Source organism: Cyprinodon tularosa, unplaced genomic scaffold (genome assembly GCF_016077235.1).
Source record: "Cyprinodon tularosa strain WSP-4 unplaced genomic scaffold, ASM1607723v1 ctg919, whole genome shotgun sequence".
NCBI lineage: Eukaryota > Metazoa > Chordata > Actinopteri > Cyprinodontiformes > Cyprinodontidae > Cyprinodon > Cyprinodon tularosa.
The window spans coordinates 285032-312487 of record NW_024039695.1 but is presented as its reverse complement, the minus strand read 5'-3'; the positions used below and the strand labels follow the sequence as shown (position 1 = coordinate 312487).

General features: G+C 37.6%; 1 protein-coding gene across 1 annotated transcript; it reads right to left on the bottom strand.

Moving 5' to 3' along the window:
• Positions 1–6106: 6106 nt before the first annotated feature.
• LOC119776210 (OX-2 membrane glycoprotein-like) lies at positions 6107–27221 on the bottom strand. Its single transcript, XM_038274498.1, has 7 exons — positions 27109–27221; positions 24901–25007; positions 22193–22522; positions 21510–21836; positions 18318–18602; positions 17033–17137; positions 6107–7355 (listed from the first exon to the last, which is right to left on the bottom strand). Exons 2-7 carry the CDS (start codon positions 24956–24958, stop codon positions 7351–7353), a joined length of 1110 nt encoding a protein of 369 aa, XP_038130426.1. The 5' UTR covers positions 24959–25007; positions 27109–27221; the 3' UTR covers positions 6107–7350.
• Positions 27222–27456: the final 235 nt, after the last annotated feature.

Below are 27456 nucleotides of genomic sequence, written 5' to 3'. Positions count from 1 at the left end.
ACGCTGTGTGCAATCATGTGGACGCAAATTTTTCTTTCCACAGTATGATGACTAGATCTAAAACCTTGTTTTTTTTTAGCATCTGTGGCAGCAAATTAAATCAGGGAAAGCGTACGGGCAATTCTAAATTAAACTACAATGAGAGTAATGTTAGCTGCTACAACAGTGAAGGGTGTTGGTAATTTTTTTTCCTTTAAAACTTTTTCACCCTAGGCAGCTTCACTCAGCTCTTCATAACCACCTTTAGGAAGCCTTGTCAAACTGGTAAAGGAGCAGAATTTTAGTCGTAAAATAGCAGCTACTAAAAGCTCTTAAAGGTTTTTATTTTTATTTTTCAACTTTTCAACTTGTTAACCAAATATTTAACCTGTCTATAAAAAACATAACTGGAAATGTTCTGTTTTTGAAAAGCTCAGCTAAGTTACGTCTCCAAATGCACACTGTGGTTACGGTTAGCAATACAATAATTGAAATTCATTGTTAACGCAACAAGATGAACGCATCAAAATGTGAGCATCAAAATGTGAGCCAAATTACACATTTTGACTGTTTTTACTATACTTACTATTTTTAAACAAGTAAAATACTTTTACAGTGACTGCGGTTTCTCACACAGTGTGACATCACCCCTTGTAATAGAAATAATCAATGACTCCTCAGACAACTATTTCAAATGAGCAAAATGTGTTAAAATCAGCCACAGCTCTTCAAAAATAACCTAAAAATTTACCAGATCTATAAACATTACCTCTTTGGTATATAGTCCATCTGTGTACTAAATCATTTCAGCCATGTTTACCTCATGCTGTTAGAACAATCATGTTTAAGCTCTTTCATGTTAACCTGACCAGCTGGGTTTAAAGGGCTGAGAAAAGCAGAAAAATCAATGTCCCCACATTTTAACAAGTTTGATGAATCATAATGCTTTGGGGCTGTTATTCTACAAAAGATGCCTTTGTATATTTTAAGGACATTCTGTTAAATCCAGAATAGATTTTAAAATCATAAAGCCTTAAATCATCAAGCTCCATCTTATTTCAGAGATATGGTTGCTCCTTATGTCCCTATAGAGCACTTTCCCAGGAACATGCAGATTGATAGTAGGCAGATCTTTTAGTTATCAGTCTCCTCTCCTGTGGAACAAACTACCTGTTTTAGTCCATGAGGCAGACACCATGTCTACCCTAAAGATTAGGCTAAAAACGTTCCTTTTTGATAAAACTTATAGCTAGAGTGGCTCAGGTTATCCTGAGCCATCTCTATAGTTAAGCTGCTATAGGCCTAGACTGCTGGAGGACATAGTGATCCCTATTTCTATCATTCTTTCTATTCTCCTTTTCTGCAAACTTTGCTTGTTCAGTCTTGAACTTTAAGCTCTTGCTACTTTTGTACTTCTGTTTTTAGTGTAGTCCTGTTTCTTTGACTGTGACTGGCTGGATGTGCTCTCTTTCATCCTCTGACACTAAGCATTAGCATCCTCTGATGCTTGGTGTGAGGGATAGCCTTCGAGTAAATGAGTCGATGCAATCGACTGGTTTTCTTTAGATAGAAAACTTTGAATCAGTTTGACTGTATGATCTGGTTGAAATGTCTCTGTAAGGCACCTTTAGAAGACATGTATTGTGAATTGGCGCTATATAAAAGAAAGTGAATTGAATTGAACATTAAACAGAACTATATCAGCGTCAGAGCAATGAAGAGGAATCGTGGAGGAGATAAAGATTCTTTGCCTCCAAGTATTAACAAAAACACAGAAAAATAAGTTATTTGTACATGCAAATACATTGTATTTTTTTATTCATCACTAATGATTCTTAGTTAACATTCAACTATAATTACATTTCCCATTTATTTTCTGTCACTTATTGTCACTAAGTTTTCAAGCCTTATAGCAGCGGCACTAAGAGCACCAAATATCCCCTCATGAAAATCTAAGTTACTGTATTTACAGCGTTAAACAGTTAACATGCAAATCCTCTACGATTCAAAATACAGACAGCTTAAATTTTCCAGTGGGGTGTCTACAGCACAGTATCATACTGAACTTAAGCGCATGACTCATTAAATTTCCACTTTTTACCATAATTAGAGAAAACGTAAATATGCCCCCCCTTTTATGCTATTAAAAGACAATTATTTGCATCTTTAAGAAGGGAGATGACGGTGTTATGAGTTATGATGTTCACAGGATTTGAAAGCGAAAGAAAATAATTTCAGTGGGATGTGGGTGAAAATAAGTTTCCTGATGAGTAGGTTTTCCCCGAGTCTACTGTAAAAAAACCATCCAAATTCTCCATGCAAATATGAAACTGTTATTAATTACTTCTGATTTAGGGAAAATATATCAATAACATTATTTGGAGGGAATTAATTGCATTCACTTTGAAAAATAATGGTTGAAAATGTAAACAGGTTTATTTTTCTAATCATTAGGGGTTTGAAGCGATGTGGGAATCTATCGAGACAACATAGATTAAAGAGTAAATCCAACCACATCCAGCATGGATCATTATAAGTATTACGCAGAGCAGATAGGAAGCAGAACTGAACTAAATGCAACTTAACCACATATCAAACAACATACAACATACAGACATAATTTGAATACAACAATACGGCAAATGCCCTAAAATCTCTAGTTTTTTTGTGTTAACCAGATTAACTTTATTTTAGCTCAGTTGAAAAGCTGCCTTTTGAAAGCCTCTAAATGTTTGGGGGGATTAGATGTGATGTTTTACAATGTGGGACGTGGATTGATGATAAAAGGGCCCTATTTAACAAAAGTTAAATTCAGAAATCCCTGGATAAGACAAAGTCAGAGTTGACTCAGCATGAGGAGTCCTGGGTTCATCCATTCTACAACACTTAACCAGGCTCCACAGCGGGAATTAATCAAGCTAAATGCAGGTCTGCAGTTTTCTTCAAGAGACCATGAGATTGATCACTGATTTATTGATTTTTATTTTCTGCCCAACTCTCAAAGTTTGACTTTTTTTCTTCAGAAGAACTATAATTCTAGAAAATAATCTTTTCTGCCCTGACAGTCTTTCTGTGATGTAATGGTTTAATTCCTTGACTTCAAAGTGAGATACTTGGAATAAAAAAATTAACACCACTTAAAATGTAATCTGAAGATTTTTTTTTTTTTTTGAACAAATAAGATTTTGTCCCTTTTCTACTGCATAACTTTAACGGAGGGTTTTCTACCGGAGAAGCATGGACTCCCCTCTTCGGGTCGGTGGAGAGTCTTAGCCTCAAGTGGCAGAGTTCAAGTATCTCGCGATCTTGTTCACTAGAGAGGGACGGATGGAGCATGAAATCGATAGACGGATCGGTGCAGCATAGGCATTGAATCTAATAAATAATGAATATTGATTATTACTTTGTATCTAAAACATTCAGTTGAAACTTCAGGTTGCATGCTCTTCTTTAGCCTGATAAACCAGATTAAATGTGAGATTATGTGTAATTAAATTTAGTCTGGCTCCGATGAATGAGACATCAGAAGATTGTTGATGAGATCAACCCATTGATTTTCAAACCATGTCTCCACCTATTGTGACGTAGTAAGCCTAACAGAAAGCTGGTGGGGGAGTGTAAACAAACAGCCTGTTGGTAAAACGGCGAATACGTCCTTCTTAAAAATGAATGAGCGTAGAGCCTCTTCTTGCTCAGATTTCAACGAAAACCCCAAGTCTAATCCATTCCAAAACTGATTCCAAAGCTGAGTCAAATGAGAACTGTTCAATAGTTGTTGCCATCTTCCTTGTTGTGTTTTCTCCAGCGTCATGCAGCTTTGTCGTCACACCCTCAAAACGCCGCCCGCTTTGCATCCAGAAATTCAAAATATCTCTGTTTGGAGATTGGCCGGCCAGTTCTAGGGCCTGGGGCATTGATGTAGGCTAGAGCACTAGCAGGCAAAAATTAGTTTGGCCGCTGGCAGGTGGGGCTAGTTTACCAGGCTACTGATAAGGCACACTCATTTTTATTATTTATTCCATTTTAAGCCATTATATATATTTTTAATTTTTTTTATTACAGTAATAATTGATATTTCTTCAATAGCTTCCAGGTCATATGACAAACTGACTCCAAATCTATGTCATATTGTTCTACTAGGAAGATGGGGCACAGTCATTTTTATTCAGTTTCAAGCATTTGCATATTTTTGCCTTACTGTGCCTTAACCAGCAATCAGAGGTAGTGGATGTCATCGTAAAAAAACATTAACCTGAATGCAGGTCTTCACTGGAAAAATGTGTTCATTTACTTTATTTCCATCATCACAGAAAAGGTCTATTAAAGGCTTTCCTGATAAAATACCACCACATGCGTATGAGGAAATGACATCACTTGCTTTGACACATACGTCTAGTATAAGATTTAAAATTAACTGAATGAATAGAAATTCACTTGGTCGGATACAACAGCCCACATTCCAGCAACTTTGAAAAAATTTCTAAAGGCTTGCTGCCACACGCATATGATTCCGCATATGATATGGAATTATATGATTCCAAGAAGAAGTCATCGGTTTCCGATTGGTGTCACTGAGCAGGTATGGTACAATGGTTTGTCAAAGCCTGGATGTTAGCCTGGTCAGGAACAGGCCAGCAGCAAAATAAATAACCATGGTAAATGATCAGTTACTGCTTTCGTGAAACTAACTTGTGGCTTAATTTATCCCAGATATCCGGAAAATCCAACAAACCCCTAATCTTAGTTCCGTAAAATAAGGTCCAGACTTTGGAATTTTTATGTTTATAGCTCCAATAAAAGGATCGTCTCACTACTGTGACTCCTTGGATTATAATCTTTGCAGATGATATTGGGATCTCTTTAAAATAAAAAATTAAAGCACAGATGGTACTGAAGTACTTTTGACAAGAAACCATTTAGTGATCCGCTGACTTTTATGAAAAATACTGTTTAACTTTGTTATAAAGACAAAATATTTTTTATGGACCTTTTCTGTATAACTGGGTGAACCATTCATCTGGAAGGGATTTAAAGTTTTATATCTTTTAGATTTCTAAAAAATAACACCTGTTTGAACCTAATTAACTTTTAAAAAAAAGTTAAAGTCATAATTATCATTTGCATCACATGAAAATTTGACAAGTAGATTTCTAAAAACACCCACATTTTCAGAAATCCAAAATTAGAGCACATTCAGTTTTGCCCCCTTTTGACATTTTAATCTTTTTTTTTTTTTTAGTACACAGAAAGGTGATTTCCCCACTGATATCACTCTGTAGATGTCATTTCATTTCCCCCCAGTTTTAATTTCTATTTCTAAATTTCTATTCTAAAACATTTACAATACCCTAAAAGTGACAGAATTTGGGCCTGTGGCTAACCATCTAGTATAATGGAATGAGCAGGCCCCTGCTTAAAACTTTCTATGACTGTGTTGGTCTGAACTCTCCTCTACGCTGTCATCTGCTGGGCCCCTGGCAGCGCAGGGCAGGACAGGAAGAGACTAAACAAACTGGTGAGAAAGGTTGTTTCTATTCAAGGCTGCACTCTGGAAGTGGCTGAGAGGAGGGTGCTGTCCAAACTTACATCCATCATGGACAACTCTTCTATATGCACCAGACTATAGAAGAGCAGAGCAGCTCCTTTAGTGAAAGATTATTACATCCTGCTTTTAAAAAGGAGTGTTACCACAGGTCATTCATACCTGCTGCCATTAGACTTTACAATGCAGCACTATAACTGCAATAACTACTATGCAATTATTTACTACCCTGTGCAATAACCTGTTTATATTTAATACAGAGTGCAATAACTATATATATATATATATATATATATATATATATATATATATATATATATATATATATATATATATACATACACTGTATATACACACACACACACGCTCTGTATATATCCGTTGCACCTTTTCCTCCTTTTGGCACCCTCTTCTTTTTGACTGAGCCGATGTAATGAGTAAATTTCTCCACCGTGAGATCAAATTCTATCAATAAAAGGAGAGATTAAACAGCTTACGCTGTGTTGTAGATCAAGATAAATGCTGAATATACGCAGAGGAATGATGGTGGGTGTTGTTTTGTATTGAGTTTAGAGAAACATTCTCTAGAGAAAAAAATACATTTATTTATACTGTTTGAAAACACATAAGACAGCAGCACAGTTAAGGTAATCCACAATTATGTTATTTTATAAACATCACTATATAAAAATAGTTAGAAAACATTTCCTTAATACGTATTTAACAAAAGGTTAACACTTTAATTTATAGAATCAAAACTTTACCACCCTATGCAGTTCAGTTCTCTGACTCCGAAATGCAAAATAAGAGACTTCCTTTAAAAAACATGAGAACACGTGGAAACCTATCCGCCTTCTGTCTGACACCAGTATGAACAGTGATTCACAGCTGCGGGGTTCACCTGCTCAGGAATCATTGGGGGCGGTGTGAACCCCAGAAACACAAAGCTTACAGCTTAACCACCCATTTCCAGCCCACATGTAGGGTTCAACCCAACAGCTTCCATTCTCTCCTCCATCACAATGACTCATGCAGCTCAGGTTCATACAGTCACATCCCACCTCGGCGTTTTGGCTGTTTTTGGCTTTCCCGTAACTTGCAAGGTCAAAACTGGTTCTCTTCTAATGTGCATGAGTCTCCAACAACCACTAATGGAAGCATTCTGGGTGAAGGAAGAGCTTTTTGTGGGGATGTCTGTGTCCAAAAACCACCAGGCAGCAGCGACAATAAGCAGTTGTGGCTTTAAGCTGTATTTATCCAGTCAGGAGACTAAACACAGCTAAAGTTAGAGCAGAGATTTATATTTTTGTCATCTTAGTATTTTCCTTCAGACATTTCTGCTCATTTCCTGTGCGTTGCACATACCTCAGGATTCAAAAACCGTTAGAGAAGGCAGTGGGGTCGTTAGCTTAGGATGCAATGATCACATTTCTCTGAACAAAATACAGCCTCAATAAAACATATCAGAGCAGTAAACCATTTCTAAATATCACATTTAAGGCAGTCAGTTTAATATAATGATCTTTATAGTTACAGAAGATTTTATAAAATGAAAAAAAGAGGAATTAAATATACTGAATCCAAATATAAACTCTGCGGGCTATGAAAATGTCAGCTTTCAGCAGTTCTTCATTAGCAGGAGTCATTTGTAGCATTAAATAATGGTTCAGGTCTTTTTCCTTTGTAGGAAAGCAGGTTTCTGCTCCAGCAGAATGTTTCCAGGTCGGAGGAGCAGAACAAGCAGCTTCTTTTCTGCACGGCGCCGAGCATCTGGGTCAGGCTCAGAACTCGGCCGTATCATTAGTCTAGCGGGGATGTGGAATGTCCAATCAGTCTGGATGGAAACACAAAACAGATTTTTTTTTAAAACAGACTACAAAGAATCTTGAACAACTTTTAATTTAGCTATTTTCAATGATTTTGGTTAAAAATCCTAAAAAGCACAAAGCAGAAGAAGTCTGAAAACCTTTAAAATGATAATGTTACAAAGTATATAAAATTTACTTTATATTTTAGTTACAGTCCCACGTTCAACAAAAGGAGACCATTAAGCATCCTTAATCTGGAGATTTAAAACCTCTTGGCATAACGTCCCTCTCAAGGCTAAATTGCTAACTTGGAACCATATAAAGTGTTTTCAGGTCATTTTTTTCTATTTTGATTATTAGTTCAGTGTCCTGAACTGCCTTAAGCCACAGTGCAGAATCATAAAAAAATGTAACAAATACCCCTAAAAGGCTTAGTTAGAATAAAACCATTCTATAATTTTAACTCAAGTAAAAAAAAAAATCCATCACTGTAGGTACAATACAGGCTCCATGATTAGCCTGATGTATGCAGTCATCACTACGCAAGGCTAGAATATATTACAAAAACCTTTTTTGTAGTTCTAAAAAAAAAAAAAAAAAGCTATATAAGAACACTTGGATGCAGAGACACTGCATACAAGATTGTGGCTTACTGTAGGAGTGCAGCAGTTACGTTTCAACAATACTGGATAAAAAGCCAGTTACAGCTGTTGTGGTCACTGCATTCTTGTGGCAGAGTGGATTTCAGCTGAAACCAAGTCTATTTCAGACAATGAACTATGACTTAAGATGGCAATAAATTGTGCAGCTTTAAGTCATTTCAATACCAACATTTGAAGTTTTAGATTAGTTTTGCATCCACTTTAGTCAAAAAATCTCTTAAATACATGACAATAGCTTAAAGACACATCGAGTGAATTAAACTAAAAATTACTGTAACCAACCAGTTGTAGTTAGTTTCTTATACCCATGAGGTTTATAAGAAATTTCATTTTAGGCCAAACCACAGCACAGAAACAGATACTTTTAAGTGTTTTACATTATTTAATCCCTTTAAACTGGTCACTTTGCTTCTTTGTTTTAATCCTTTAGTTCTGGAATAACGTTTTGACATTGATAATATGGCCCTCAGTCATATTAGATTCTTTAAGGGGTGCCCCATTAATTCTGGGGCACCACAAGGCCATATCTTTGGTACAGTGCTCTTCTCATTAAGCTTCCCATTTTCCGTCATGATTCTTAAAGTCACTGTACTCAAATAGGGCATAAAGTTAAGGTTTCTGTTTCAGTCACTTTGCCAAGTATGATATGACAATTTTTGCCAATATCATACTTTTTAGATTAACTCAACAAGCTGCTTATTTTTATGGTTGTGCAACATGGTTGACAGAAGTTCTGCATACTCCATCTAGAACAACGAAATCCACAAGCCAGTCACCGTTTAACATTCCCAAATCAGCCTTATAGAGATGATGACTAAAATGTCAGAAACGAAATAGTTTACTTTGAATCACACTCTAAAGACAACATCATGTTATGAGACTATACTGTTACAACAATCTGAATCAGGTCATTCAGAATGAAGGCGAGCTGGAAACCGCAGCTTCTTCCTTAATCCAGGCTACATTACAATGATAATGCTACTCCTCAAAATAAAGATTTTTTAACATTCACTCAGCAGACTGTACTTCACTCATTTGGCTTCATTTTACGTATGAAGAGTCACAGAAAATATTAGTGGTTTAGGCTCAACCAGGCATCTAAATGTAGATTTAAAGCACTTCCTCTACTGTACATGATCACACAAATTTAGTTTAGTTAAAAGAGAAGGAATTCACTGTTGCCTTAAAAAAAAAAAAAAAAAAAAAAGTGCTTTATGACTTTATGTTGAGGGAACTCTTACAACACATTTGCACTTACTTTGAATCTATGAGATATGTTATATTTAACAGTTTCATATATAAACAGACAGTCTAATTAGGGAAATATTTAAGAAGAAAACTCAAAATACATGATTTCCATATTGTGTGAGAGTCCAAATCCTCACTGTTGACTGATCAAGCATCAAACCACTAAGTCCAAAGGGTTTCAAGTAATTGAGAAACTGGGGAAAATATCCCGACCACAGCAGTTTCTGTTCATTGTTTGAGCAATGCAATAAACAGCAAATCGTTGTTAGTGGATTTAAGCTTTAAAGCAGTGTTGCAATAATTACAGAGCAGCAGGGGAGTCAATTTAAACGGGCATGGTCCAACTCCTTTGTTCACTCAGTGCCATCAATCATAGCAAATCATCAGATGAGTTTCTGACCTAATTTTAAATTTACAGCCCTTTGTCATAAAAAACAGGAGGAGAGGGTTGATGATAAAGAGCTCATGGTATAAATGTCTCATTTCCAGATATTTTTATTTATGTCTTAGGCTCTTTTAGCAAAGCAAACATACAAGAAATGATACTACTCAAAACTCCCACAAGCATCTAAAGAAAGCATATGACTGATAATTTCAGAATGAATACATTCATGAGTCACAATAAAGTTGCAATCGCACCTCTAAGACTGAGCTTTCTGAAAATGAATCAACAGATTGCTCAGTGCATCAAAATGACCAGCAGGTGTCACTGGTCTGCAGCACTGTCTTTTGATTCAGGGTCAGAGGAGTTTTTGTGATTTGAGCAGGATGTGGTGCCACCCCTCCTTTCCTCCTTTGCAACAGAAGCAACCCATCAGCTGAAGGATCTTTAGTGGAAAACTGTTCTTGTCAAGGCCTGCTTCCTTTTTTCTGCAGGGGCCACAGGGATCAGGGAAACGCAGCCACAAATAGACCCAGCAGGTTTTTACTGGAACAACCTCAGGCCATGGCAGCTCTCCCCAGCTGGGATCTGAAGCCAAAGCAAGGCCTGAATAATGCACACAATCAGAGGCCGGGTTGTGGTTCGACCTCACATCTATAAAAAGCTCCACAGTGGCTTCCTCTGCAGATCGCAGGCTCCATGTCAACAAAGTTTCTAACTTGAGATTACATATAAAAACTTGAATCTTTTTTTCAATAAATACAACAAGGAGGTTTGGATTTCTGTATTCATGTCAAGAACATTAAAGCAAACTTAACCAGTGGAGTGACATTAGGTTGGATCCAAGCCCACCACACAGCTCTGGTCATTATAGCCATTTGTCAAAACATTAAACTAATCTCTTATAATGAATAGGGATGTGCAAAATAATCGTGATGACGATGCAGTAGATCACGAAAATTAGAATCACGATGCATCGATTCTTGATGCCAAGAATCGATTATTAATTTAAAAAAATGAATAAATAAAATTGCATGAATGGTTGGTGAACATCAGCCAAAAACAAGTGTAATACAACTTCCAGTCCAGTAGATGTCGCTGCAAATGTGTTGACGCACGCTGCCTTGTGTCACAAGCATTTCCGGCCGTGGGATACTGTGCCGAGTCATTCAAAAACAAAACATGGAGGAGAAAATATTGCAATGCATCACAATAATTCAAGTATCGTGATGCATCTTGATAGAATCGCATCGTGGCCTGTGAATCGTGATTCAAATCGAATCGTGACTTCTTTGGCAATACCCACCCCTAATAATGAAGAATCCAAAATGATTCATACAGAATAAAAAACAAAAAATAATCAAAAATAAGTAAAAAAACTGTGGCAAAATTGCCAGCACCTAGCTGGAACTCTGATTGCTTCTAAAACAAGAGACTAAATCGGAGAGGTTTGGGTTGACAAGCACAGAGAATCAAGTTGTCACTGCAGATCTATCAACTCTTAGGAATCAATTCTCTCATTTGTCCACATGGCAAGGGAAGCTTATCAAACTGCAATGTCTGGGTGGAAGAAATACATTTGATGTAATTCGAGCTTTTTGACATTCTGCCTGAACAAAAGAAGATGGACACACTGTGGGCATGAATGGATGAATGTTGGTGCTATAAAAGGCTGAGAGTGGGTCAAGAGAAAAAAAAAATCTAGGGCTGCAACCAACAAATCATTTGCTAAATAGATTTTTTTATGAATAATTAATCAGAAAGCAAACAGTCCATTATAGTTTAGTTCATTTTTTAACCCCTAATTTGAAGCAGGTGAAACTTAAACTTCCTCTACAGGGGTTCTCGATAGAGTATGTTTACTGCCAAAGGTTCATACATGTTCATTTCTTAGGTCTCAGCTTGGTTTCTTCACAGAATAAGTTGTTCTTTTGCTCTGAATCATTTACTCTAACGATTAAGTCAACTGATTAATCACAACTAATTCGCACTTTCTTCAAACTCAGCCTTCAGTGCATTGTGAGAATGGATTTATTGTTTTTAATCTGTCTCATATCGGTTTTGAACATGCCGCCTGATGATCCATTTTGACCTTTTCTGTCTTTTTTTTTAATGGCTTGTTTTCTGTAAACCTGCAACATCCAGATGAACTATTCATGCACCAACACTATGCCATGTTCAAAGGGACATAAATGTCCTTTCCTCCCCAAACTGATGCTTGGTTTTAATGTCAGGAAGTGGTCTTCCCCATGTCTAGATGGAGAAAAGGTCAGTCATACCAAAGATGGGTTCTTACAGATTTTCCATGCAGAAATAATAATTTTTAAAACTCAAACTATACAAAAACAAGAGAGGCATGGAGGACACCAAGAAGGAAATAAAGATTACATGAAAAAAAGAGATAGTAAACCAGGAAAGTTGATATAAAAGGAAAAATCATCTGTGGATCAATCAAATTTCTCCAGCAGGTTTTCCAGCTCCTTTAGTGTTAAAAGTCAACTATGAATAATCCTTACATGCCCTCACTGGTTGTGTGATATAAAGTCATAAAGGATGTGACCAATCCTTTATAAACCACTCCTGAGATATGCTGTCATTTCCCCACCAACAACAGTCTGATTCACATCAGAGCATCAGACCGTGTGCCCAGTATATCCAAGGCAAGGAGTGGGAATACAGATGGTGTGTGTCTGCGTCCCGGCAAAGCTGAGATGAGGCCTTGTTATCAGACTGGGCATTCTTTCAACTTCAGGCGGGTCCCAAGTCCCTCACCCAGGCTCCCTCCAGTCCGTCTTCTTTAGAATAAGGGATTTGATGAAGAAAGGGGGTCTTTTCTTCAGGCCGTTAGCTCCAGACAATCAGCGCGGCCACTTATTATTCTGCTCAGGCGAGGCTCAGTTGGGAAAATGAGGAAAACTTTACCTCATGTGGAAAGCGTTGAGGAGAAAAACAAAGAGACGTCTTTCTTTGGTTGATAAATATTTACATTTTTGTAAAGCAGACCTTTCCAAAACAAAATCGCTCATGCCTGAGAAAGCTATGAGACCTTACAGGAATAACTAAATTAGTTAATCAAGTTCCCGTTTTATAAAAGAAGATAAAATCAGTGAGGATGCCGAGCTGGAATTGATAGGAAACAAATCAATGCTGATTGGGGCTAAATTACTGAATAGAAAAACACCTTGAGACCATTTAGCTTATTTTTACTCCTCTTTAACTGTAGAGGAATAACAATGTCTCAGTTTTACCTCGAAATATGAAAGGATTTAGGACAGATACGCCGCATTAGACTGACCCCACACTGATGTCAAAGGCCAAGTGTTTCTGCAACTTCATCGTATGCAGAAACAAAGACTATATGGATGAGTTAGAAGCAGCTCTAATATAAAGAAGCTCTTCATATCATCTGAACACTGAGAGCTGGCTGCCCACACGTTGCGCTTTCATTTATGCTGTATTCACTTTTTAAATGCCTAAAAAGTCATACATTTTCAGAAAAACAACCGTTTTATAGGCAGTTAAGGCATTTAAAAGGTGCAAAAATATAAAGTTCTAAAACATCCAATTTGCTCTAATGTTCTTTTATTATATATATAAAAAAGAAATCAACATTTACATCATTATTCGGCAGCTCACATGTCGTTCCACACGCACCCCAAAGTGGTGCAGATCAACATACCATGTTTTTATTTAATAGTGTCATTCATTTAATATTGAATTCTTATATTTATAACTTAACTTCCAGATGTATTTAAAGCTCCAACTAACAGGAAAGTTGTAGAAATTACACATTTCAGATCCTTATAGGAGTATCGAATTCCTCTAATTGTGCAGTAAATGAGTTAAAAAACTCAGTTACTTTACGCTAGGAAATGTTGTTGGAAAATTTAGATTTCTCTTCTATTATAAATTAATTTATCCTATTTACTCACTATAAAAGTTTTCACTCAGTCCATTTCACCTTGAAGGCCAGACATTCTCTGCGGGATGGCATTTGTAGACCAGACACAGCTTCTTCCCATAACAATCCAGATTCTATCTCAAGGTTTATTCATAACATGTTACTGTTAACCAAAGTGTCTGTAATTTGTTTTGACTCCGACTGCTTTCCATTGTTGTAAGTAAGGGGGGACGAACGCTGCTCATGCAGAACAGGGCTGAATGCTGTGCCATAAGGACTGTATGATGAACTGTTCTCTCTTTGCAAAGATATGAATAAATATGCAGACTGAGTGAAATCCATCGACCTCCGTTTATTTAACTAGGGTGAATAGTTGAATACCTTTCCCCCACTACAGTAACTAGAAACTAAATAATTACTTTTTAAGTAACGTTCACAACACTGGCACAATTCATGAATCAATAAGCCAGAAAGAACAAATATTCAACATCAACAGGGAGGAGAGTCTCATAGCTACTCACCTACTCATACTTGTTTGTTTAATAGCCACTTGCATATTAAAACTAAAATGAGAAAAAAAAAGGTATGATGCTAAAAGGTAGACATGGCCTACACCCACACTAATGTGATTTTATCTCTCCACCCTGCCTCAAGCAGTAAATGCCAAACCTAAAGGATGTATGTATAAATATTACAACAACTTTTTCTTTTTCATATGTTTTTTGATGAATGAAATCCTGACATGTGACAGAACAAGGAAAAATGAAAAATGGGATAATTTTATATTCAGAACGAGGTGATCAGATAAATATTAATTATCAAAGATGTTTGTGGTTATAAATTAGTTTAGTAAATAAAAGAAGGAAAAAATGTCAGAAGTGCAGAAGCTTGAAGATGTAACTAACTGACATCCTTTCTTGGAGATTCAAAAGCACATAAGTTAATGTTATTGAAATTAATAGCAGTAATGACTGATTGCTTGTAACAAAAACATTTAAAAAGTAAACTGATCAAGACAGATATCGCATTTTGAAACAGCTCATAAGGACAAAATGAAGGACAGTAATACAGCCATCAATGGATTATCAGAAGAACCGGTTGATTTAACTACGGTAATCTAATGTTTTTGCTGATATGCAGAGTTTGCAAGATGAGAAATAATCCCTGTTGATGACTGCAGTATCAGTGATAAGGAAATATCTGGTGACTCAACAGATTCCCGTTAGAGGGATCCAGCAATCTTATCTGTCAGCACCGTCACACACCTACATGTTTCATATAAGGAGATGCTTCCTGTTTCAGTCTCCATTATACCAAAAGTGGTTTCCATCCATGCATGTTTTTACTTAATTTGCATTTACTCTCTAATGATCTACTGAAATTAGGCCACATGTCATTAAGCATAAAATTAAGCTGAACTGTCTTGTTAATAACAACAAACATAAAATTAAAATGCATAAGCATTTACCAAGACTGAGGTAAGAACACCAGACAGAATAAAAATAGTTGATATGTTGTCAGAAGGAGTAGAAATTTGTAGGTTTCTTATAACTTCTAAATTCAAAATGGCCTCTTATATAAAATTTTCAAGTGGAAGTAAAAAAAGTTGATTTGCCCCCATGTGGATATGCGTGTTAAAGGAGAAGTTCGGTTTTTAACACTTTTAGCCCATTTTCTGTAGTGTCCAGGATGAAATCGAATGATCGACACCAAAATTTTGACAATTGGTCCTGTCTCTGCTTTTTGGCTCATGCAGAATCCCCCCCTGGCTGCTTCAGAATGGCTTCCATAGAGCATGTCCGATAATGTCCTTAAAACAACCTTAAACGTTCTTTTTTTTAAAATATGCTACTCACTGGGTCGTCAGCGCTGTTCAATGACGTTCCAAAAAAAGTTTCGTGAAGAAAAAACGTTCCTGTAGTGTTTTATTCAGCATTTTGTAAATCCCATTGAGTTCTGTTGGAATAGTCAATATTCCCCTGCCACCGGAAACGGAAATGGGGCCTGTTTACACAGTTGTAGTCTTTTCGCTTCACTCTGTGTACTCCGACGTCGAACTTTGAATCAATTTGATTGTATGATCTGGTAAAAAGTGAAAAGCCTTGAGATGACGTGTTGTGAATTGGCACTATATAAATAAACTGAATTGAATCTATAAATTACCAATTCTAAATTTAAAATGTTGCACATTATTATTTTTTGGGAGGAGGAAGAAAGACAGTAGGACATAAAACAGAAAGGAAACATTGAAGGAAGGAAGAACAGATAAAGAAAAGTGGGAAAAAATAAGGTGGGGCACAAGGAAGGAAAGGAGGACACAAGGTGTGCCAGTGTGATAAGGTAGGGAGGTAGGTAGCATGCAAGGAAGGAGAAAAGAATATGTGTTAGGAATGGAGGCCTACAGCTAATTCCTACTGCTCATTCACTATCAATTTATACACTCTGCGTATACAAAACTATTATAAAGTTGTCCAAGTCTAAGAATAAGGAGTGACAAGGAAGGAAAGGAGGGAAGGAAGGAAAGGAGAGAAGGACGGAAAGAAAAAGGAGAGAAGGCTGGACAGAAAGGGAGGAAAAAAATAGGGACAAAATAATTAAAGGAAGGAAAATAGGATGAAAAAAAAGAAAGGAGGGACTTCATAATAACACATTAGGAAAGAATGAAGGGAAGGCGTTGTGTCACAGAAACTGAGAAAGTTAAATAATCTGAAAGGGCCCAGCTTGATAAGGGGATGGAAAACTTTTGCTGGAAATCCAAATATTTCCATTTTCCTTTTCCACACTCCTCCCGGCTGCCTTTGAACCCAGGCGTCGTGGTATTGTTCCCATCAGCAGATAACGAGCAAGAGTTGATGGAAGCAGCAAAGTTTAGAGGAAATGTAGGAAACTGATGTTACCTGCTATAAAACTAGAGCCAACCTCACTGGAGTGAAAGGATTTACTATTAATCATTAAACTAAAACAAAAGATAAAAAAGGGTCTGAGTAGAACCCTGGCTGAGCTGCTATGATCCTTGGCTTGTGGCACTGCGGCCCATAAAACACCAGACTGTTTTCTGTTTATGTAACCAGCAGAAACAGGACCGCTACATCACACTCACACACTGACAGCCACTCAAAACTTGGCCCCTAGAACAGGCCACAAGAGAGACAAAGCTCTGCATATCTGCTGAGCGTTTCCTCCTCATGACCGACGGCCACATAGAAGAAATACTTGTGGCCAAAAAAAAAAAAGTGTGAATATTTTTTGGTCTGTTATAAACATAGTAGTTTTCTACTGAACTATAAAGGAAACACTCCACGTCAGTGGTTTTCATTTTTACCAGCTGCATAAACAACGAAACCAATTTAAATCAGAGTAAAATTCCCCTCCACCTACATTAAGGTGAGAGGTATTTCCAAGCCAAGGTGTGATTTCTGGGAAATGAGCTTCACCAGTCCTGCTGGCACAATTGAAGGCTCTGTGAGGTGTTGACGGGAGCAAAGGAGGTGAAACGGATCCCAGACTTACCGTCGGTACAGATGAAGCACTTGCAGAGACACACACACAGACACAGGAGGAGAACAGCTGCCACACCACACACCGAGATCAGGATAATGGTGGTTGGATTCATTGCTGCAAAAAAATAAATAAAAAAGAAAATACTTTCTCTAAAAATACTGTTTTTTTTTTTTTTTTTTTTTTTTTTTTTTTTTTTTAAGTTTTGGACTAATTAAAATCTGAAACTTGAAGAAAATGTTTTCCTTAAGCTCAATTCTATTTAATGTTCCTAAATATCCAAGTGGCCTAAGTAAAATTGGATCCGTGTTGTTCAGAGTGTCATGAAAAGATCAGATACAGGTAGCATATGGGCAATAAACTAATAATTCAAATGTTGGTCCCTTCAGGCTGCAGTGTGAACAAAGTCTTAGAAGATTCTTTTTTGGTCAAATGAGACCAAAATTTAATCTGTTTGTTTAACTGTTTAACAGAAAATAAGGTAAAAATTTGTTTCTCATTCTGAACAAATGTTCCAGTAGTGAATCATGGTGGCAGCATCATACTGTGGGCTGCAGAAAATAGTTCATTAGAGGACAGATGGATCTAAATCAGGCCAGCCCTTAAAAGTCACTATTCTGAGGGCTTTAGAAGTTTTTTTCCACTTCAGCACAGCTCATGCTGATGATTGCAGTTCAGTAAAAGCTGGTTAATCAACCATCCCTGGAAACCAGCTGTGCTGAAGCAGGGAAACCTCTAAAGCCTGCAGGACAGCGGTCCACGGGGACGGCTTTGGACAGGCCCAATTTAAATACAAAACAGCCTTAAAGAAGGATTCATTATAGGTGTAAAGCGGAAAACTTAAAAAAAAAAAAAAAATATATATATATATATATATATATATATATATATATATATATATATATATATATATATATATATATATATATATATATATATATATATATATATATATATATATATATATATATATATATATAAAAAGCAAAGTCTTGCTTCTAAATCCAAATTTTGGATCTATAAAGTGACTCTGGGGGTGAAGGGTCATCTACACCTCCCTTTTTAAGATATGCATCTTTAAATTTGGGGATTTTTTAAATACAGTTATACACTACTTTGTGTTTATCACAGACAATCCAAATGAAACAAATTAATTTTTATTCTCATGTGAGAAAATAAGAATAAAATATTTTCCAAGTTGCTCCATAACACCTGGATTAAACATGTTGAAAGTCATGCAGTGTGAGAATTGCCTGCATCAACAGTCATGTCTGCATCGTTTCCATAAACTGCTCACCGTCTGTTTGGAGGGACAGTGTGAGGGCTTTGTCCAAACCCTGGTGCTGCACGATGCATCTGACCGACCGCCCACTGGTTACCGCAGACTGGAAGAGCAGCGTGCTGGTCACTATGGTGGTGCCATCGCCCTGCTCATAAGAGGATATGATGGGTGGACCCAGAGTTCTGTTATCACTGCCGGCGTCCCACACTATGTTTGCTGGAGGCCTGGACTGGGCCGTGCAGTTAGCCTCTGTTATTCCTGAGGATGTGGTCACATGGGTCACCTCTGGTTTGGGTAAAACTGGGGATAAAGACCAGAGATCACATCAGCTAGTTGATAAACTTTATAGCTCCAGCATCCATCCCTGCAAACAGAGGAAGCTTGCGCTCCGACAAGCAACCCTGGAAACAAAACCCAGACAGAAAAGTTGGCAGAGCAGCCTTCAGTCCCTGTTTGTTCGTCTGGAGCAAAGCAGGAAAAACAAACACCAACACAGAGGCTTTTATGGCAAGGAAAACAGTGAGCCACTCATCCTCTGGGCTGGTTTCCAAATTAAATCACAACTTTCTCCCCTCTGTGACACATTCTACCCCCTCCTTCATTATCAGAGTAAAGAAAACAAAGGACAGTGAGGAGAAGTAGGCGGCGCTCAGCGGGAGGAAAGTGAACTCCATCTTTACAGCAGTTCAGAACGGTAGTTTAATGACCGCCTACAGCAGCAGTTACCTCAGGCCTTCTGTTTATGCTTAGAGCTTCCTTTTCCTGACTTATTATCTCAGATTTCCTCTGAGAGCACTTTACTGTATGTGTTTGGAGAAAAAATCTCAGTAGTAAGAAAATGGGCCTCGATTTTATAGATTTAAACAATAGATAATAAACAGGACTGTAAAGGGAGGAGCTAAATAATTTTTAGCTGGATCCGAATTTCATATTTTATTAGGTTCTTTGTGTTTTTAAATCCTGCAGTTTCCTTGTAACTCTGCACCTGGATTCCACCCCATAGACCTTGGATCTATTCTACTCAATATGTTTAAATATAATAGGAAGCTGCTAAGTTTTAAGTTATTTAAAGAAAATAACTTTTGAAATTTTTCCAATCTATATTCTTTTCTTAGTTGCAGAGGAGAAGAACTGGGTTTAAGTTCAGGGTCTAAGAAGGAAGTTTGGAAAACTCTGACCACAAATCCTTCCTTCTTCCAGACCACCTGGAGGTTCTGCTCTGATTGTGTTTAGAAGTTCTCATTTAGAAGATGCCAGCTCTGCAGATTACAGCAAAAACGCTGGAAGATTTATAGAGATCTAACTCAACCTTAGAGAGAGCAACTGTTAAAACTGTTCAGACAGCTATAAGCAGCATTTTTTAAACTACATCCAAAGACGCATCATCAGAGAGAATATAATTGTGAGTGAAGCCAAAGTTACTAGATGGTTTCTAATGTTTTACAAAGAAAAATCTGAAAAGTGTGGCATGCAACATGAATTCATGCTTAACAGGGCAATTTTCCACTGGGTTTACAGCTAAGCTCAGTCAGGCTAAAAAGGAACAGAGATTTAAAAGCAGATTCAGTCCAAATCACTCAGTTGTAGCTCAGACAGCTTTTCTGCTTTTAGCTCCACCCATCTTCCCATTAACCTCCCCACTAACTTCCTGTCACAGCTTAGGGACAACAGGATGGTGCTGGTTCAAAGTCTCTCTGTTGCAATAAAATAGCATTTGACATTCAAATCAACGTCCATCTGCCTCATGTTAGCAGGCGCCTGCTTTTTTAGGTTTGGGTTCCCCTTCATGGCTCATCCAGAGACTTCCTCCTTTATTGTCTCCTCCAATTAAAGCTCTCCTGCTCAGATGATGGACACAATAAATCTAAGATGTTTAAAGCTTTAATATTTTTTTAGAAGTCAATTCTGATAAGACCTTTTACTCAATACGGATTTGTATCAATATCTAACTCGGAGGTACTAAAGTAAACAGGGTTAATTACAAATATAAACTATTTTCCTTTTTTTCCTCAATTAAAACCAATTATGACCTTAGATCTGCTGTAAAACAAAATTTTCTAATAATTCTCTATAGATTCTGAAGACTAACTTTCATTGCAACCAAAATGTCATAACTTTTAATCCAGCGCATCTCCAGCATCCCTCTAAAGCAGGGGTCAGCAACCCATGGCTCCAGAGCCACATGTGGCTCTTTGATGCCCCCCCTTTTACAAATTTCATGAAAATGGAAAAAGATGGATTTCTTTTTTTTTTTTTCTTTTTTTTTTTTATATGGTGTGCAGAAATTCAAACAAAGGAAGATTTGCATAGTAGCCTGCAACATTCGTATCAGTGCGGCGTGGTGCAAGGCAGGTGGCTCATGTAAACAAAGCTCTGGGTGTGTTTAGGGTCATGGATTCCAAAGAGGAAAACAAAGGAAGATGATGAGAACAGAGGTTTCAAATTAGAATGAACAGAATAATTTTCTTTCATTATCAATTGGAAGGATTGGCTGCATGTTTGGTTTGTAATGAGAAGTTGTGAATTAATAAATAGTAATACCGAAATGCTTTTTTAGGGAAAGCATGCTAAATATGCAGCCGACCACCAATTTGGGAATAAGAGAAAAAGTGCGATTGCAGAATTTCTGGATAAATTAGAGGAGCAAAGATAGATTTGTGGATTGCATCTCCAAACTCCACTACACACATCAAACAGGTAGCTTCTTATGCAGGTATGTGAACTTTGTTCCATTTTTTCACCTAAATCCTCAAAATAAAAAACACCAAAAAAATCTGATCTCTCTTTATTGTGTTTCTATAATTCCATCAATGCCACCATATATATTAATATTGTAATGGAATTTAAATGAATATTATAGAATAGAGTAGTCACATGATGTGACATTTGCTCCAGGATAAACATTTAATCAGGAATGCTAATTGTATATTTAAGCCCACATTGTCCCTTTTTTTTTTTTTTTTTTAATAGTGGGCTAATATACTTGGAGCCTATTTTGCCACACAAGGCTTATATATTCGTTTTTTTGTCCAACATGGCTCTTTAAAAAGTTTGGGTTACCGATCCCTGCTCTAAAGAGTTATTTGATCCAAAATCCATTACCCACCCTAGATTTTAACTAGATGATACCCTTAGAAATGTAAACTTTAAGGCAACTTTCAGAAGAAAACCCTAAAAATCAAATGTTGAAGCTGGAAAAATTCTCACCGTAGACGGAGAGGCAGGTGGTGGCCTTCCTGGTGCCATCAGGGAAGGTGTGGAACTCACAGCTGTAGCACGCCTCATCTTCTGTTCGCACCTTTGCCAAGGTCAGTGTGCTTTCTCCCAGCGTGCGGGTCAGCCTGACCCGACCTTTGAACTCTTCCCGTATGCCTTGGTTGGCCTTGGTGTTCCAGGCCACCATGGTGGTGTCGCCCTGCTCGGGGGTCTTCTTCCACATCACCTGATGAACCCGGTCGCTGAGGCTGTAGGAGCAGGACAGGCTGACAGGCTTCCCACTGACGGCTGTCTTGTTCCCCTCCAGGTGGACTTTAGCTGATGTGGCAAAGAACAGAACTTATCTTACTGTGTTTTTATCTCATTTTCTTCACAGCAGCTTTAGGGGCAACATTAAGGAGCCTGGATGTGATTAAAAGCCTCCATGCTTAATAACAGGAAGTTTAGCTTGGCGGGTGGGCTCTGTCTTCTGCTGATTTGGGAGTTTAAACTTTATCCTCCAGCTCCCACAGCTCAGAAAAACAAACCCAGTGACTCTAATGGGGTAAAAAGCAGAGTGGCTTCAATGGATGAATAAAAAAAAAAGGACAAAAGTTGAAATCTTGGGTTGAACTGCAATATTTTCTTCTGAAATAACAGTTAAAGAAGAGATAAGAAGCCATCTGTTCACTCACCAGTGATGTTGACACATGTGGAGCTTTCCTGCATCCCGGTGGGGAAGACGTCAAAGATGCAGCGGTAGCAGCCGCCGTCATCAGACCCCACCTTCTTGATGCTGATGCTGCTGGAGCCGTGGTCGGCCGCCGCCAGCTCCACGTTTGCTCCTCGGTGGCTGACGCGCAACGACGGAGACAGCGAATACGCCAGGAGCAGAGCGGATTGATTGTTGAGCCAACGCACCTGGCGGACGCTTTCCCCCTGTCGTGTGGTGATGTTGCAGTAGAGGAGGACAGGACGTCCCGCCTCTGCCGTCAGGCTAGCCGGAGCTGCAACCTTAGCCGATACTGGACATAGAGAAAGGCGACTCGTCTGAAGAAATGTCTTGATATCAGCAAACCATAAGGATGTTTCTGATTTAACTGATGAAAAACTGATTTATTTCAGTAAATAGGTTAGTTAAATTGGTTAGTAAAAGACACAGAATTCTCATTCTTCTTTCATTTCCACACAAAAAAATTCGAAATTATATATTTTACTTACAATTTTGGTTTAATCACTGCTCCAAGTTGGATTCTGTGTCAGCTAAATGCATGTTTTAGTGTTTCTATACACCAATTAACAATTAATCAATAATTATATGAGACGACTATTTCAATAATTGATTAATCACAATTAATCCGACTGTTTCAGCCCTATGAATTGCAGTGGTTGCCCCTTAAATAATACTTCCGTTGGAGGAAGCTGCGGTGCCCTGAGAGAACCCATGCAAGAGCTGGGAGAACATCAGACTTCCCTTTAAACCAGCCTCGGTACAAATTGTAAAATTAATCCCCTGCTGCTCATAAACATCAGAAAATAAGCTATTTTCCGTATAACCTAGATCTGAATGCTTGGATTAGCAAACTTTGAGTAAAGGTCCCAATTTGGTTTCCATGTAAACATATAGGCTTGAAAAAATTTCCTTTTTCTTCCTCAGCAATTTTCCTAAAACTAACAGCAAAAAGAAATTTGCTTCAAAGAGGAATCATCAACTTTTGTCTTGAGAGTAAAGCTGATTTTAAATAAAAAATTTTCTTTTTTTCTATCCAAGAACAATTGAAGACCTATGTCGCTCATTATGAAATAACCTAGTGATGCACCGATATGAAAATATGGGCCGATGTTAATATCCAGGTTTAACATAGTTGATACACCTCCCTACAGTTTGGACATCATGAAAGACCAACTAAACAGACAACACAGCGCTCATTTCTTCCCCCTTCTGAACTCAAAACAGCAAGTTTATGGAAATAAACACTGGTTGTTAATATCTACCTGGTTTTACTTATTTAGATATACTTAAAAAAATCCCCAAATTGGCCCACATAGATTTCCACATAGATGGCGATACATCATTTATACCTAAAATAAAACTTCAACATCATCAAAGAACAAAAGTTAAAAACAGTAAGTTGCAGGTTGAACAAAAAGGTTTTCGGATTTGGGCCTCATTAGGATTTACAGTTTCCTCCCTTTTTAGAAAATATTTTTAGGTCTTCTTTTCCAGCAAAAAACCCCATAAGAATGAGGGACGTGCTGATGCTATTTATTTCATTTGTGATAGAATATCGATGATGCAACTTTGAGTGTTGACTGATACAGATGCTTATCCACCATGTCAGCATGAATCATACATCCTTCTATTACTTATTTTAATGCATAGAATGACAGGTCTGATCAAGTGATATGATTCAAAAAGCAAACTTATGAGCTATGAGAAAACCTGACCGCTTTGTTGTTCACCTAAGAATTACATAAACTTTAAACAAAGCAGATAGAAGTAAAGTGTTGCTATGAGTTCTCCTATATCAGAGAGTTTAGGGGCAGATCGATATATTCTGATATTTTATTGGCTGAATATCCAATCAGTAGATCCTTTACAAGATTACAGACAGAGCAAGGTGAAAGGCACAGAGTTTGAGGTCTGGTTACTACCATGTTCAACTGGAAATATGAAGCTTTCTATTAGCAAAAATATTAATTTCTCTGTGAAAAGGCTCCTTAAACTGCTCATCTGCATCAGATCCATTAGTTTAAACAATCCAAAAAGTCAAATTAAGGAAATCTCTGACATATATAAAAGTGCTGCAGAGATGTGATGATAATTTCATTCCCAAATGTTTACTTTGAAGTTCCTGTTAACCCTTTATTGTCTGAGTTATTATTTAAGATAACGAGGAAATAAACGCCACCCTGCAGCCAGCGAGTCAAAACAGAGATTAAACGTGGTCTGCAAGGTCAACCTGTCTTATAGCAGCTTCATAGAAAACCGCCAGTAATCTAATGTGCCCTACTGCATGTGATATGTTAGCTACTGGAAGTTTAAAAAGAATATTCTGAGGGTTATGTTGCAGCAAAAAAAAAAAAAGTTTCTTTCTGCAAGTTTTTGTTCAAAAATTTCTATTTAAATTATGCTATAATTGCTCTATAATGGGCTAAACATGTGGAAAAGTCCTACATGATGAAACTCCTAATGTTCAACTAGCAGTTATATATTATACCATCCGCTGCTCTGTGATCCATCAAAAGCACTTCAAAGGATTTAAATGAAAGAAAGAAAAACACAGAAGGGGTTTAAAACACTTGCACAAAGATATAGACCTTATCCCACATCAGCAGAGAGCAGCACTGTTGGTGAAAATGTCCAATTAAAGCAGCGGCAGTCCTTATAAATGAAGCATACCTTGTGTGGTTGCTCCTATGATCCACAGCAGACACAGCGGGAGGCCCGGTCCACACATCTCACCAGTTCACACGCCTGACCCAGTCAGTTTCACATCTATTCTGCAGCTGCAATACACAAACAGTCAGTGAGCCACAACCACAGTCTAACTCTGTGGTAGACCTCGACTCTGTCAGCTGTGACCATCAACAAAAAACTAACGGATCACATGAAACACACTGTGGAGCAGAGGTCCAGTTTCGTCACTTTAAGCAGAATATTTTCAGCTGCCTCTAATAAAACATCCACCTTCTGTATAATAAAAGGCAACAGCTTCTTCGTTACTCTTTCACTTTAGTTGTTGTTAGGGATGCTTCCACGTTACCATGGCGATGAGGATCATCACCTGGGGTCTAATGGAGGTTTAACATGTGAATCCTCAGCAGGCGCCCGGGTTTGGTTAACCCATAATTACCCAAAAGCTCAAAACAAGCAGCCACCTCAACAGTCTAGACAGCATCAAAGGCTGGGATTTCAAAATCGATGCATAGAAGAAATTACAGAGGCTGAGATGAGGAAATACAGGGTGGTGAGACATTAATCACAGCTTGATGGAGGGTGTGTTTGTAAGCCCAGTAAGCTGCCAGTAAAAACCTGAAGGATGTAGCCAGACCAGGTCCAGAGTCACAGCTTAATAGGAGTTTTTAATGGCTTCAAACAAGGATCCTGCTCCCTGCTGGGAAGCATTAGTGCTACAAAACCTCTCCTGTTCACAGCTTCAAAGGGACCAATATGACCCTTTCAATCAGCTGTCAGCAGTGGCACGGGAAGGGGGGTGCTGCGGGGGCTGCAGCCTCCCTCGTCATAGCATCAGCCCCCCATGGTGGGGGGCTGTGGAGTAACATAATATTGTACTTAAAAACATGAAATTATTTATGTATTTATTTTTAAAAGACTGTGTTTGATATGGGATTAAAATGATAAGATATAAACTAATGATTCATTATTTTAATATTTCATAAAAAACTAGGCTACTCCCCCGGAAGTGCTTCCGCCACCTCACATTCGTTTAGGCATTGCTAGCAAAAGGCAGCAGAAACGTATTTCTGACTATTTCGAGGTGAGAAATGGTTTTAATTCCCCTATACGCTGAAATAAGGCTGCATATCACTAAATATTATGTCTGTATTAAGCTATTAAGTGATAAAATATGAAATTAGTTTTTTTTTTTTGTGTGTTTTTTGTTTCAGATATGAAATCATTCCCCATATCCATAGTCGAATGGACTTTCAAGACGTTCAATGCTCAGTTTAGGCGATATTTAGGCCATGTTTCATTCAAGTATTCCTGATCCTGTTGATTGGGAGCTGTTGTTTGTTTTGAATGATTAAAAGAGAAGAAATAAAGTTTAAAATGTTCATGCTTTGTTCCGATGCATTTTAAATGGCAGTTTTTGGCGACAAATGTAGGCCTACAATATTATGTTAAAAACGTCAGCCACAGCCCTCAACATAATTACGTCACGTGTTTTCAAACCCAGCCATCAGCCCCCCTCGCTTGAAACAGCTTCCAGCGCGCCTGGCTGTCAGGGGCCCAATGAGAATCATTGTAGAATTATTTGAAATGATTATAGATGATGACTTTTAAGGGATTTTTTTTTAGCGTTTTGAGGCCTATTGGGGGCAAAAGTAGACAAAAAAAAAACAAACGTTTTTTTAAATTTAATGTAATGGTAGTCAACTTATTATCCATATGTTTTTCCAGATGGTTTCAGGTGTTTCAAAATGATTTTTTTGACGTATTTACAAGAATATTCGTTTAAAAAAAAAAAAAAAAAAAAAAAAAAACAATTTTAACCTTATATTTACACCACAATTCAACATTTTTTGTTCCCAAAACCTATTTTCAAAACAAACAAACAAAAATTTGTAAAGCTTAAATAAAAAGGTACTAATAACATGAACATTATTGGCGAGCGATAGTTTTTTCCCCACTCTTTTAAAAATAAAACAACAATTTAAGTGAATAAAGTATAACTATAGAGAAAAACGGTAATATTTCCCCAGCCCTTTATACGTCAACGGTGTTCCGCTGACCATCACCTAAGCAGGTGCGTTTAATTAGTTGAAACTTTTGAAGTCGCTAAACTATGTAGTTTCACTTTAAACTAGTTGTAACGGGCATTAAACTTTAAACTTTGGTTTTAAAAGTTGAAATCATTAAACTCACCTTGTAAAAGCAGATATAGTTCTCCTTTAAAGCAAACGGTATCTCCCTGATGCTCTCCGCTCCGCGTTCAGCGCTCAAATGAAGAAATGAAGCGCTCAGTTCACTCATTTAACTGGGAGCTGCTTTAACGCAACCAGAGAAACAGCGACACTTGGTGGCCACAGTCTGTAACTGCGTCTCAACTCATAATTGACAATTAGATTTTTATACATATATATACAGGCACGTGCAGAGGGGGGGGCTAAGGGGGCTTGAGCACCTGCCCCTTTTGCTCCATGATCCCAATGTGCCCTTTTGGTCCCTTTTTTTTTTTTTTTTTTTTTTTATTTGACACATGTACTGAAATTA